Genomic DNA, 12,750 nt, shown 5'->3' with positions numbered 1-12,750 from the left:
ATATTTCATGAGATCAATCTTATGAAGAATCATGATTTAATAAAAAATAGGATGTTACAGAAATGTTCAACTTCTTACAAGTATGTTCATTTGTACCCTTAATAATTGGTTGGGACTCCTTTACCACAAACTACTACATGCGGCATGGCTTGGAGGAAATTGGCTTGTGGCACTGCAGTGATGTTTTAAATAATGAGCGATGTTTGTATGGATTAAAGATCCATGTTACTGCAGTTACTTTGTGTGGCTTACCCTTCTTGTACAGGGTGTTAGAAATTCGTCATACATGAGTCAGAAGATTGGATATTGGCATTGGAGTTTATTTGTGTGCAGACAGATTTATTTTTTATTTTTTTTATTTATTCACTTTATATATTCAGTGTCAAGAGTGGCTAGGTCAGACAGAGAGGGTGAACACTCACAGGGGGATGGACCAAAAGCGAGAACGTTTATTTAACAATTAACAGGGTAAACACAAGAAAAGGCAGCAAATGTTACAGGGGAAAAAGGGTCAACCAAAACACAACAGTGACAACTGAATGTGGGCAAAACAAAGATGCACACCTGAGGCTGACGAGACCCAAGGGCTAGGCTAGCTTGCCGGGGCTGAGCTAGAACTAAAACATGAACAAAAACCTACAGGCAGTGCATGGGGAAACTAGACAAAGCAAAGGACTGCGCTCGTCAGGCGCTCTTGAACTTAAGTGACTAGAGTGTGAGAGAGATCAGCCGCCAAACCCAAAAGACTGAACCGATCCGTTGGTGGGGCTCGCTACCATGAGTACCGTGCATACGTGTAGCTCGCTTCCTGAGCTCTTGACCCTGAATACGCTATGCGAGTGCAGCTCCGTGAGATGAGCTCACTCTCCTTAAGTAGCCCCCAAAGGTGAAAACCAGAAACCAAACAAACCATGACCGTGACCGTGAAAACCAGAAACCAAACAAAGACCACAACCACTGAACTTGTGCAGGGTCTAGGTGTCTGTGGCTTGAGTCCACTGCTGATGATGATCAGTGCCCCAGGCAGGCGCAATCCTAGTCCCCAGGGGCTTGAGAAGGTGCGCTGTGCAGCGTGACCCGAGAGCAAAATGTGAAACTTTGCAGCTCCTTGAGATGAGCTCACTCTCCTGAAGTAGCCCCCAAACGTTCCTAAGGTTCAATCCGTATCGCTGGTCTGTTCAGTGAGCCAAGTTAGCTACAGCAGGAAAAGTCCACTAGATACAGTAGGCTCACAGTATTGAGACTGTGTCTGTGCCCCGAATTAAAGCCAAACATAGAATATTTAAATCAGCTTGCTTTAATAATTTAATCAGTGTTAAATTCACAGATTCAAACAAGAACAGCACTACCTCAGACCTAAAGCTCAGCCTACTTAATATTAGATCATTATCCTGGAAAAGCAGTCATTGTAAATGAAATTATATGTGATCAGAAACTAGATGTTTTCTGCCTCACTGAAACCTGGATTAGACCTGATCAATATATAGTACTAAATGAAGCCACCCCCACATATTATAAATATGTACATAGTCCTAGATTATCAGGCAGAGGAGGTGGAGTATGCATTATCTACCAGAATACACTAGATATTATTCAAAACCACTGTAACACCTTCACTTATTTTGAGATTATCTACATTAATATATCTAATCCAGCCACAAATAAAAATGCATTCACACTAATTGAGAATTTCCACACTGCGGGACTAATAAAGGATTATCTTATCTTAATATTTATAGGTCTCCAGGGCCCTATTCTGAATTTTGCTGCAGACTTGGCAGTGTGCAGCGACAAAGTTATAATATTAGGAGACTTTAATATTCATTTTGAAAAAGCAGACGATCCATTAACAAAGGCGTTTGTATCATTTTTAGATTCTGTCGGCATCACACAAAATGTAACTGGACCCACACATTACTGTAACTATACCCTACATTTAGTCTTGACCCTGGGTGTTAGCATTGATCATCTAAATATTCTACCTCAAAGCTCAGTAATATCAGACCATTATCTAATCTCCTTTGAGCTACATCTTAGGCAAAATGTTAATTTGTCCCCCCAACACTGTCTAAAGTGCGCAATAACTGCAATGACAGCTGTACAGTTTACTAAAAACCTCCCACCCTTATCGACCTTAGCTTACACTCCGTCAGACCAAACGGAGCTAGTTAAATTAACAAACGATTTAGAAAATACCCTCCGATCAACCATAGACAAAGTAGCACCATTTAAAAGTAAAATGACAAGGCAAAAAGGGCTTGCACCGTGGTACAGTGATCAAACTCGTATCTTAAAACAAACAGTGCGGAAACTAGAGCGTAAATGGCGGACAACCTAGAGGTGTTCCACTCTGCGTGAAAGGACAGCCTTAGTCAATATAGAAAGGCACTCATTAAAGCTCGCTCAGCTCATTTGGCCTCGCTGATAAAAAACCCCCAAAAACAATCCCTTCTTTTTAGTGAGATCTCAAAAAAAATGATTTCCTCAGCAAATTGTACAACCTGTCCACTCGACCCAATTCCCTCTAAAATACTAAAAGAAATTCTCCCAATTATAATCAGACCTCTTTTAACAATTGTAAATTCATCTCTTAGCCTAGGGCATGTACCCCAAACCCTTAAATTAGCAGTCATAAAACCTTTAATCAAGACACCAAACCTTTATCCTGATGTATTGTCTAATTACAGAACCATCTCAAACTTAACATTTATATCCAAGATATTAGAAAAAGCTGTGGCCCAACAACTCTGCTTATACCTGAGTAAAAATGACATGTATGAGAAATTCCAATCTGGATTCAGACCCAATCACAGCACAGAGACAGCCCTAGTAAAGATTACGAATGATCTCCTTCTTGCCTCTGATCAAGGCTATGTATCTTTATTAGTCCTACTGGACCTTAGTGCAGCCTTTGATACAATAGATCATGTTATATTACTAGAAAGATTAGAGAACATGGTTGGAATCACAGGAACAGCCCTATCGTGATTTAAATCATATCTAATGGGACGCTATCAGTTTATAAAGATAAAAGATTTATCTTCAAATTACACAGAAGTAAGATATGGAGTTCCGCAAGGCTCAATGACGTTAATTTACATTGTTATGCAGATGACACACACAACTCTATATATCAGCCAAACCTGACGATAAATTTAGATTACAGAAAATGGAGGACTGTGTAAAGGATATAAAACTCTGGATGTCACATAACTTCCTTCTCCTTAACAGTGACAAAACAGAGGTTTTCCTTTTAGGTCCAAAAGACACTAGAAAAACTATCCGGCTTAGTGTTAGACTTGGCTGATGCTTCCTTTATTCCTGGTTTAGCAGCTAAAAATCTTGGTGTTACATTCGACTCAGATTTATCATTTGAGTAACAGCAGGAACCTCAATAAACTTCAGCTGGGTACTTACTAAAACTAGAAATTTTGACCATATCAGTCCAGTTCTATCAGCTCTTCATTGGCTCCCAGTTAAATTCCGTATTGAATACAAAATTCTTCTATTAACATATAAAGCCCTACATGGCCTCGCTCCTGAGTACCTGCGGGATCTTATTCCATATTACGAACCATCAAGACTGCTTAGATCTCAGGGTGCTGGCCTCTTACTCATTCCCAAAATTCAGCAAAACCTCAGCAGGGGGAAGAGCCTTTTCTTACACACTCTGATACTGCTCAACATTCCATAAAATCCTCTCAGTACTAACCCACTCTTACCTTCTCCGAGTAAAATGGCCACCCAGCCTGACCTGCTGGAAGATTGCCCGCTGAGGTCCACTCTACCTGCACCAGACCACCTGCCACATACAAATCAGACCATCAGACCCCCCCACCCACCACCACCCATAACAGACCAGCGGCACACCCTCCTACCACTGCTACCTGTTTAATGACCATGTTAAAACCTAAATGGACTCGTAACTATCTGCCACTATTAATATCACCACTATTAACTATCTGTTGTACCTAGTTTGGTCATTTTTATCAATAATGTTTAAATAGTTCTGACCAGAGGAGGATGGGTCCCCCTTGTGAGTCTTGGTTCCTCCCAAGGTTTCTTCCTCCAGCTCTGAGGGAGTTTTTCCTTGCCACTGTCGCTGTTGGCTTGCTCACTGGGGGTCTTTGATCCTTCATCTTACGTTATTTCTTTTTTGTCTCTGTCTTATACTAATTACTAATTATGTAAAGCTGCTTTGTGACGACAACTATTGTAAAATGCGCTATACAAATAAATCTGACTTGACTTGATCTGACTGACACAACAAACTCGACACGTTGAATACTGAGGCCACTTCTTTTCCGTGAGTCCATGAGTCCAACTGAACCACTTCTATCCACTGAGTCCGACGATTAGTCCGATAGATGGGCACAATGTGTGCATTGAGTGCACTGGGTGCAAATCTTGGCAAACGGCAGCTAGCGCTAGCCCTCCTTAAATACGTCAGCCACAGGTGGAACGTGTTAACCAAAATAATGAAGAAGAATACAGTTTTTAGCACACTTTCATATGTCAAACCCTTGTCAAACATAAAAATAAATGTATACTATACGTGACATTAATTGTGACCTTGAACTTGCAAGTTGGAGACTTGAGGGGATTTGACTTTGAGCAGTTTCCTGCTCGCTTACATTGGCAAATGAGTTTTTAGTATTTTTGGAGCTTCAAGAAAAAAATCTTATTAAAAAAAGTAAAAAACATAAATACAGCTACTAATGTGATAAGCTTGTGCAAGGGTTCATTTGGATATTTGTACATGGAGTTTTTAATGTTATGTCATGAAACGACAGCTGTGAGGAATCTTAATATTAATACAAAAAGACATAGCTCTAACAAGCTACTTGATGTCTGCAGGTGGATGTTTCACTAAATACTCAAACTCATACGCAAATCATACATTTTGATCCTGAACATATGTTATGAAAGATATCGTTTGCAGTTAAACTTACTCACATACAGCTGAAGCACAACCCTTGCCCAACTTCACATATCTACCTTTTTTTTCTTGCTGACCCTCGCCCCTCATTTCCTTTTGTATATTATCCCTTTTTACTGTTGTGGATTGGAGCTGCTTGCTAACACCCACTGAATTAACCATCAGCATCTTCCCCTCTTCACCACAGCATTGCTTATATAACAGACCCAGTTTCACAATGAAAGCAAGGAAAGGAGATGTTAGAGAATGGGGCATGTATGTGAAGATTGAAGGGTTGCAGGTTGCTTGTGAATGTAGCTTCTGCTCTCTTCTGCCATCTTTTAACCTGAGAAAAAGAGTCCTCTGTATTTGTTCTTTTTTATCCTCTTATCCAGATTAACTTACATTTGAATGATTGCACAGGTATGTGAATGTAAAGTTAAGAGTGTTGCTCGAGTCTTGTATTATTATATTATTATACAAAGCACTGCTCACATCAACCACGTCACTGCCCAAAACTCAAACAGCCTGTACAGAAACATGAGGAAATTTTGTGAGAAATCTAATCACAAGCGGTCACAGGAAATTCGTTTATAGTGTGTTTAAATGTTTTTTTTTGGCAATCATTTGTCAGATCAGATCACCCAGGACGCATATTAATGCCAGGAGTTTAGATTGGTATTACTGTTGCTCAACTGTTTAAAAAGGTAGAACATTTTTTAAGTTTAAAGCATTCCTCCCTGCACATATGTTTCAGTTCATCAGATGCTTTGTATGCACAGCCCTCTTAGGTCATGCCACAGCATCTTGACATGGTTAAGGTCAGAACACTGGCTTGGTAATGCCAAAACACATATCACCATCTTTTTCAACCATACAAGTCAATTTAGTCAATTGACTTCTATATATTACTTTGGGTCGTTAATCGTGTTGTATCACCTAATGTTTCTTCAGCCTGAGGTCATGAACTGCTTCTGTGCTGCACACGTGTGTTCTGTAAAATGTGTTGATACACAGTTGAATTCAAGTCAAGTCAAGAGGCTTTATTATCATTTCAACTATATACAGAGTACACAGTAAAAAACAAAACAACATTCCTACAAGACCATGGTGCAACACAGTGCGACAGAACACAAGTGCAACACAGAAACTGTACGGGCAGGGTACAATAAATAAATAAATCAGATTGAAACAGTAGTGGGAAATAGGGTTATTTCCCAAATAAAATGGGCATACTACGAGTCCAGTGATGTAGTGAGGTAGCATGTAGTGCAATGCTTTTACATTGTCTGGGATTCACATCTTGGGTGAATGAGTGTGTGTGTGTGTGTGTATGGAGGAGTCTATCTATTTAGTCTTTGGAGTTGAGAAGTCGGATTGCTGGTGGGAAATAGCTGTTGCAGAGTTTTGTTGTGTTGGACAGGATGGGAGAACAATTTGTGTGAAGGGTGGGTGTTCAGTGAAGAGGGCAGTTGGGTCCTGATCCTTTTTCCTCACGACTAGCCTCTCTAAGCAATTCATGGTGATGGAAGTGTGTGCAATGGAAGTGTAGTCATTATGGCAGGACACGGTGGCCGGGATGATGGTGGTGGTCTTGAGGCACATTGAGACAGTGGAGCTGCTCAGGGAGAAGATGAAGATGTCTGTGAGAACATCCATCAGCTGGTCTGCACATGAGCACTGAGCACTCTCCCGGGGGTGTTGTCCGGTCCTGCAGCTTTCCGTGGGTTGACTCTGCGTAGAGTTTTCCTCACATCCACCACAGTCAGACGCAACTCCTGCTCGACTGCTTTGGGTGCCGAATTGTCATTTTGTGATCAGAGAATGTGTCGTGGGGGCAGGGCTGTGCCCGGTACGCGCTAGGGATGGTTGTTCAAACAAGATCCAGTGCTTTTGCTCCTCTTGTTGCAAAGTCCACATGTTGATGAAATTTGTGGAGAACTGACTTGAGATTTGCATGGTTGAAATCTCCGGGGATAATGAGTCTGTCCGAGTGTTTGTTCTGCAGCTCACTGGTGGCCTCGTACAGTTTGCATACTGCCTCCTGCAATGATCTGGAATGTTGGCGATAAGCCACGATTCCACAAAGGCTAAAACACAGCAGTCTCTGAACTTATGGTGGGTAGTTCGCTCGAGTCGAATGTAGTCCAGTTTTGTGCTTGAGGGAGCAAACATTTGCTAGGAATTGCGATGGAATAGCCAGATGGCTAGGGCTAGCTCTCTTTCCGTGCTTTTGCTCGCAACACTTGCCATGAGACATGTGCCAGCCTCCGGCACAATCAATTAGGAAACAACGTATTCATAGTGTTTCAAATCATTTTACAGTAGAATGTAAGGGCAGTAGACAATGACCTCAAGCTGAAGAGACATTGGATAATGCAACAAGACAATGACCCAAATCGCACAGGTAAATCAACTGAGGAATTGAGATGCTGTGGCATGACCAGAAGAGGTCTATGCATGCAAGACATCCTAGAAATATTAATAAACTGAAACATATTTGGAGAGAGGAATAATGCAAAATTCCTCTTCAACGTTGTGCAAATTATTTGCAGCTGTAGGAAACCTTTGCACTGTGGAGGTTTACTCATTGTGCTAAATAAAAGAAATGAACAGTACAACTGTTTGTGTTATTTGTTTAGTTGGATTATGTGTCTAAATTGTGACTTATATTACAATCAGACCACATTTTTTTCCAAATTAATTCCATAGACTTCAGTTACTTTTTCTTTAAGCTGTACTTTGTGTAAATGTGTTTGTATGATGAAGCTGTATTTGTTTTTTGTTTTTTTTGTGTATGTAGATTCGTGTGCGTCCAGATGTGCAAGAGTTAAGACGGTGGCAAAAGGAACTCCGTGAGGAAAGTGACATTGCTAAAATGGTGCAAGAGTTTTGGACACACCAGGAGAGCAGAGGTTGCACCCACTCACTCACGCTCTCATACACTCACAATTCCCCAATACAGTTCCCCAATGGCTTGGACCATATTTATAAAAAAAAATTCTATTCATTTCTATTCATTAGGGTGGTTCAATTCATTAAGACATGTTCATTGAAGTTGGCAGTGGCAGTTCTTAGCACGTTGTTCTCTCTTTGCCAGTGTAGTGTTTTTAACTGCTTTTTACACTAACACTAAATTGCTGGTTTAAAAAAAAGGTTTGTAAATTATACAAACATCTAAGCTGGAAATACTTAGCTATTTCAAAGCTATGCAGGAAAGTCTCTTTCAACCAATATGGAAACATTTAAATAGTAGCATGCACACTGGCCCTTGGTGTAAACATAGACAATATACTAGTGTAAGAGTTTTTGGTATATAGCGAAGACTGAAAGAAGAGTTTACTGTTAAGTCAGGCTTGATTATTTCTGATAACATTTCTTTAAGTAAGCATTCAATATAATATTGCAATTCCGAAAGTTGATAGGAGTTGATAAATTAACAGGCTAACAATACAATGTCACAATAGTGTGGAGATGAACATACAGACTGTATACTGTTAGTCCCTCATATGGCTGCCAAGAACTTAAAAGTTTTGTCAAGAAGTTAACATGTTGGTGCACCGTTCTACTCAGCAGCACTGTTTGTCAAACATCATTTTCATGGAAGAGTCATATAAAGGAAACCTTTGCTGCGACCTCGTAGAACTCTATGCTTGCAGTATGCTACATAACATGGAAAAAAAACAGATGAAAAAAAATTGCTGAACAATCAACAGAAAACCAAACTAAATGTCTAGCTCAGAATGCTCTCTAACAAGTGCATATCATTTGCAATTGATGTGTTGCGCCTGATTCTACTTTTAGGCATTTTAAGACAGGCCCCTTCAAAATCCTCTCTAATCATTTAAAGCTTACATGGTGCACCTGATTCTAGTTTTAGACATTTTAAGTTGTAAATGTGTAATGTGTAAGTAGTAAATGTGGTGTGAAAAAAACTGAAAAAATATGTCAAGTCCCTGTTGAGAAGTAGTGCCAATAGAATAGAACTCTCTAGAACATGAACATGAATTTATTGGCACCATGCCTAATGCCACACTGCAGGTCTCCTATGTCAGAGGAAGCTAATCCGAATCACTGTAGGCAGGATGTTCTTTTCAGCATATGCAATTAAGTAATTAAATAATTAGAATAAGAGACATAAGGGAATAAGATGGATGAGAGCTGTGCCAAAAATCAGGAGGTCACAGGTTTAAATCCCAGGCCTTACTGGGTATTTCTGGTTATTATCTTGAGTGAGGGTTTTAACCGTTACTTGGTGCTGCTCTGCTGGCTATGATGTACAGATTGAGTATTGTTACACAACTAAATGAGTGATGTCCCCTAAAGCTAGATTGACCTTAGTCTGACCTTGCCTTTCTTAACATGACTCTGTTCTTTTGCAGTTGGGTCAGAGTTGACAGAGTTTGTTGAGGACTCTGACCAGCATGGTCAGTCTGGTGTTTCAATCCATGTTGTGTCTCCAACCCCCTACAACACACCTGCACCACAGAGCACTCTGGATGGTACCGTCACCCCCCGACTGCTTGTCCTGGAGCCGCATAATGCTGACATGCCATACCATACAAACAGCCTTTTTCCAACCCTACCTCTCTCAATCCCAGAATTGCCTCGGAGTAATAAACACAGCATCAGCAGTTTACATCAGGGGTCAGACTGAGTTTAGTGTTTACGTTCATGTTAATTCATGGCACATTGAAATATAAAGGCTGTTAAGTGTAAAGAAATCTAAATTAAAGAAAGTAATAAAAATGACCTTAAAAAATCACTCTCTCGTTATTCTGGCATTTAGCAAATAGAAATAATTTTGGTAATCCTAATTGGGGAAAAAATATTTTGATTTAATGTCAGAGAGAGAGAGAAATGCATTTTTATATACTTTTTATATAGTGTATGTAAACTTCTGGTTTCAACTGTATATGTCTTGTTTAGGTACATTTGCAAATTTTCAGTGGCATTTAAACATTTGTGTTCGTCTTGTGAAAGTTTCTGTCACTGTGACTTACAATATTAGAAGATGAACTGATCTACAAAAAGGTAACAATTTAAGCACGATTAGTGGATTATTTTTGTTTTGTGCTATTGTATTGAGTGGAAAACAGGAAAGCACCATGCAAAAGTATGGGTGACCCAAGAGATTTTTCAAATAACTTATCAATTTCAAACCTTAATTAGCTTTAGTTACAGTGATGCTAATTACAAACTTTTAGAAATTCTCTTCTATCCTTGTCCCAAGAGTTACCTACCATGGACTCCTTTAAGCAGCTGTTTAGGACTCAAAAAAAATTAATACAATACAATACAACACTGTGAGGGACTGAAGCTTACAGCAGACTGAAGCAGAAGGGTAATGCCTTACTTTCAAGCAGCATAGCCCATAGTCTTTTAGTTAGTTGGCAGAGCAGTGTAAACAGCTGCTGACAGTCCAGAACTGACACCAGGGCACAGACAGATAGGCACTGGGTTGATGAATTGATGTGTGTGTGTATGTGTGTGTGTGCATGTATAGGAACATTCAGATAGAAGTGAGATTAGTAAAATGGTTATAGATGTATGCTGGTTGTGTTAGTCGTATGTGGATAATCTGTTGAAAAAGGTTGTTGCATTGTCCATAATTTCATGTGTTCAATGTCTTTTTTTAATAGTAAATGCTCATATTTTTCTGCATTTTTATATGTTCTGTGAGTGACTTTCCACACTGATTAATAATTATGTTTTCCAGTTTGTTAGTAGCTAGCGCCACCCAAAGTGTTCTGCTTTCGTCTTGGTTTAGGTTTGTTGTTGATGTGTCACATAGGAGACAGAGTGATGGGGATAAAGGGGTAGGCTGTTTCAGTAATGGAGTTAGTTGACAAGTTTATAACAAGCCAGAAATGTTTGATGGGCGTAGAGTGCCATAAAGCATGTATGTTAGTGTTGTCATGACTGGCTAGGTCTTGACTATGAGGGTGAACACTCGCAGTGGATGGCTCGATGCGAGAATGTTTATTAAAACAATGAACAGGGTAAACACAAGAAAATGCAGCAAAGTTACAGGGAAAAAGATAAACTGAAATATAACCGTGACAAAGAAACTTGGGCAAAGCAAAGACACCTGTTCACACCTGAGGCTGGAGAGAATCCGGGAGCTAGCAGCCTCAGGTGAAACGTATTACCAAAACAATGAACATAGATTAAACACACATGACAATAACCAAACCATGAAGTTAGACATGGACGCGAACGTCAACCTAAGAGTCCGTGAAGCATGACATGAACGCGAACGTCAACCTAAAAGTCCTCATGAGAGCCTGCAGGCCGCTGCTCGGGTCCGCACCCGGGGGGTGGGTGCTGCGACGCGGACATGACAAGTGTAAACAGAATCAGATAATGCCATTTTATATAGCTTTTATCCAGTTTAGTGTTCTCTGTGAATTACTTTATATTGTCTTAAATTATCTTTCCATATTTCATCTGATTTGATTTTACCCATTTAATTATATACTGTAGTTGCTTTGCGGAGATATTGTTGGAAATTAGGCGCTTCAAGGAAACACAGTTTTGTGTTTCTGTAATGTAGTTTATTTGATTCTGTTTTTTCCATTAGAATTTGGAGATGATGGACTCTAAGGTTTTAAACCAGGTAAGAGGAGGTTGAATGTATAATATTGAATATTGAAGGTTGAATGTAAAATATGAAAATGTATTTTAGGTAATACTGTCATTTTGATAGATGATATATATTCTGTGATTGGGAGATTCATCCAGCAGATATCATTGTTTTTAGTTGTGAGTAATGGATTCAAATGAAGTGTGTGAAACTTAGACAGCTGGGTGGGTACTATAATGCCCAGGTATGTGATATGTTGAGTGCATACAGGAATAGGGAGAGTTTATGCTAAATCCATATTAAATGGTAAAACAGTGGATTTAGTCCAGTTTATGAAGTAATCTGAGATTCTGAAAAGTCTTTCAATGATTTGTATAGTTTGAGCAACTGCCCACAGGCTGATTTTAGCACCTCTTTGCAGTGTGAAATTTTGGGATATTAGTCGGTTAGTATTAACTGTGGCCTTGGAAGTGTGTGGAAGTGTATCTATTAGTCTATAAATCATTCTCTGAACCCTAGTTTATGTAATGTAGTGAATGGGAATATCTATTTGACTTTCGAAGGCTTTGTCTGCATCTACAGTGACTATTGCAGTTTCTAACTTATGGCACGTTGTGTGATGATGTATCAAATTGAATAGTCTGTGCATTTCTTTGTGGATCATGTTCTAATGAGTATTGATTTCTATATTTGCCTAATCATCCTGATCTCATGTTTCTTAATTACTGGGATTGTTGTTTTTTCTGTCATGTTTTACGTAGTAAGGAATTTTCCACATTTGTTGTTGTGTTCAAAATGTTCTGTTGTTAGTTGTTGTATTAATTGTATTGTCTTCTTATTTATGAGTTCATTATATTGTGATTTACATTTCCATTCATTCATTTTTAGTTGTATCTGTTTTTTTTCTTTTTCATTTCATTCGATAATTCCCTGATTTTCTGTTGTAGGTTAGTCTCGTTTTCTGTATTTTTGTCTTCGTATGGTAAGAGTAAGAGATTGTTTTGCCTTTTAGTACCGCTTTGCCAGTTTTCCAAAGTACAGTCGGTGGTGTTTCTGGAGAATCATTTATTTCTCTATCAGTGCTTGGGCCATACATACGTGCAGTTGTTATGGGGGGTGTTGCTAATGTTAATATTTATTCTGATATATCTTCCTTTTAGGTCTGATATAGTGGTGTTATGTGTACCACAAATATGATTTAGATTTTACTGTGACACCTACACAAATGTCAAAAAGTAAATTTAAA

General features: G+C 39.2%; 1 protein-coding gene across 2 annotated transcripts in view; it reads left to right on the top strand.

Annotated features, from left to right (window-relative positions):
- The window catches only part of iqck (IQ motif containing K), a 41,068-nt gene extending 30,486 nt beyond the window's left edge, over nt 1-10,582 (top strand). For both annotated transcript variants that reach the window (XM_072692894.1, XM_072692893.1), the window contains exons 7-8: nt 7,722-7,833; nt 9,301-10,582. In XM_072692894.1, the coding sequence (XP_072548995.1) occupies nt 7,722-7,833; nt 9,301-9,575 (387 nt within the window). In that variant the 3' untranslated portion in view covers nt 9,576-10,582. The remainder of the gene's footprint in view (nt 1-7,721; nt 7,834-9,300) is intronic.
- The last annotated feature ends 2,168 nt before the right edge of the window (nt 10,583-12,750 follow it).

This window comes from Salminus brasiliensis, chromosome 12 (genome assembly GCF_030463535.1).
Source record: "Salminus brasiliensis chromosome 12, fSalBra1.hap2, whole genome shotgun sequence".
Taxonomy (NCBI): Eukaryota; Metazoa; Chordata; class Actinopteri; order Characiformes; family Bryconidae; genus Salminus; species Salminus brasiliensis.
This window is presented reverse-complemented; position numbering and strand designations above follow the sequence as displayed.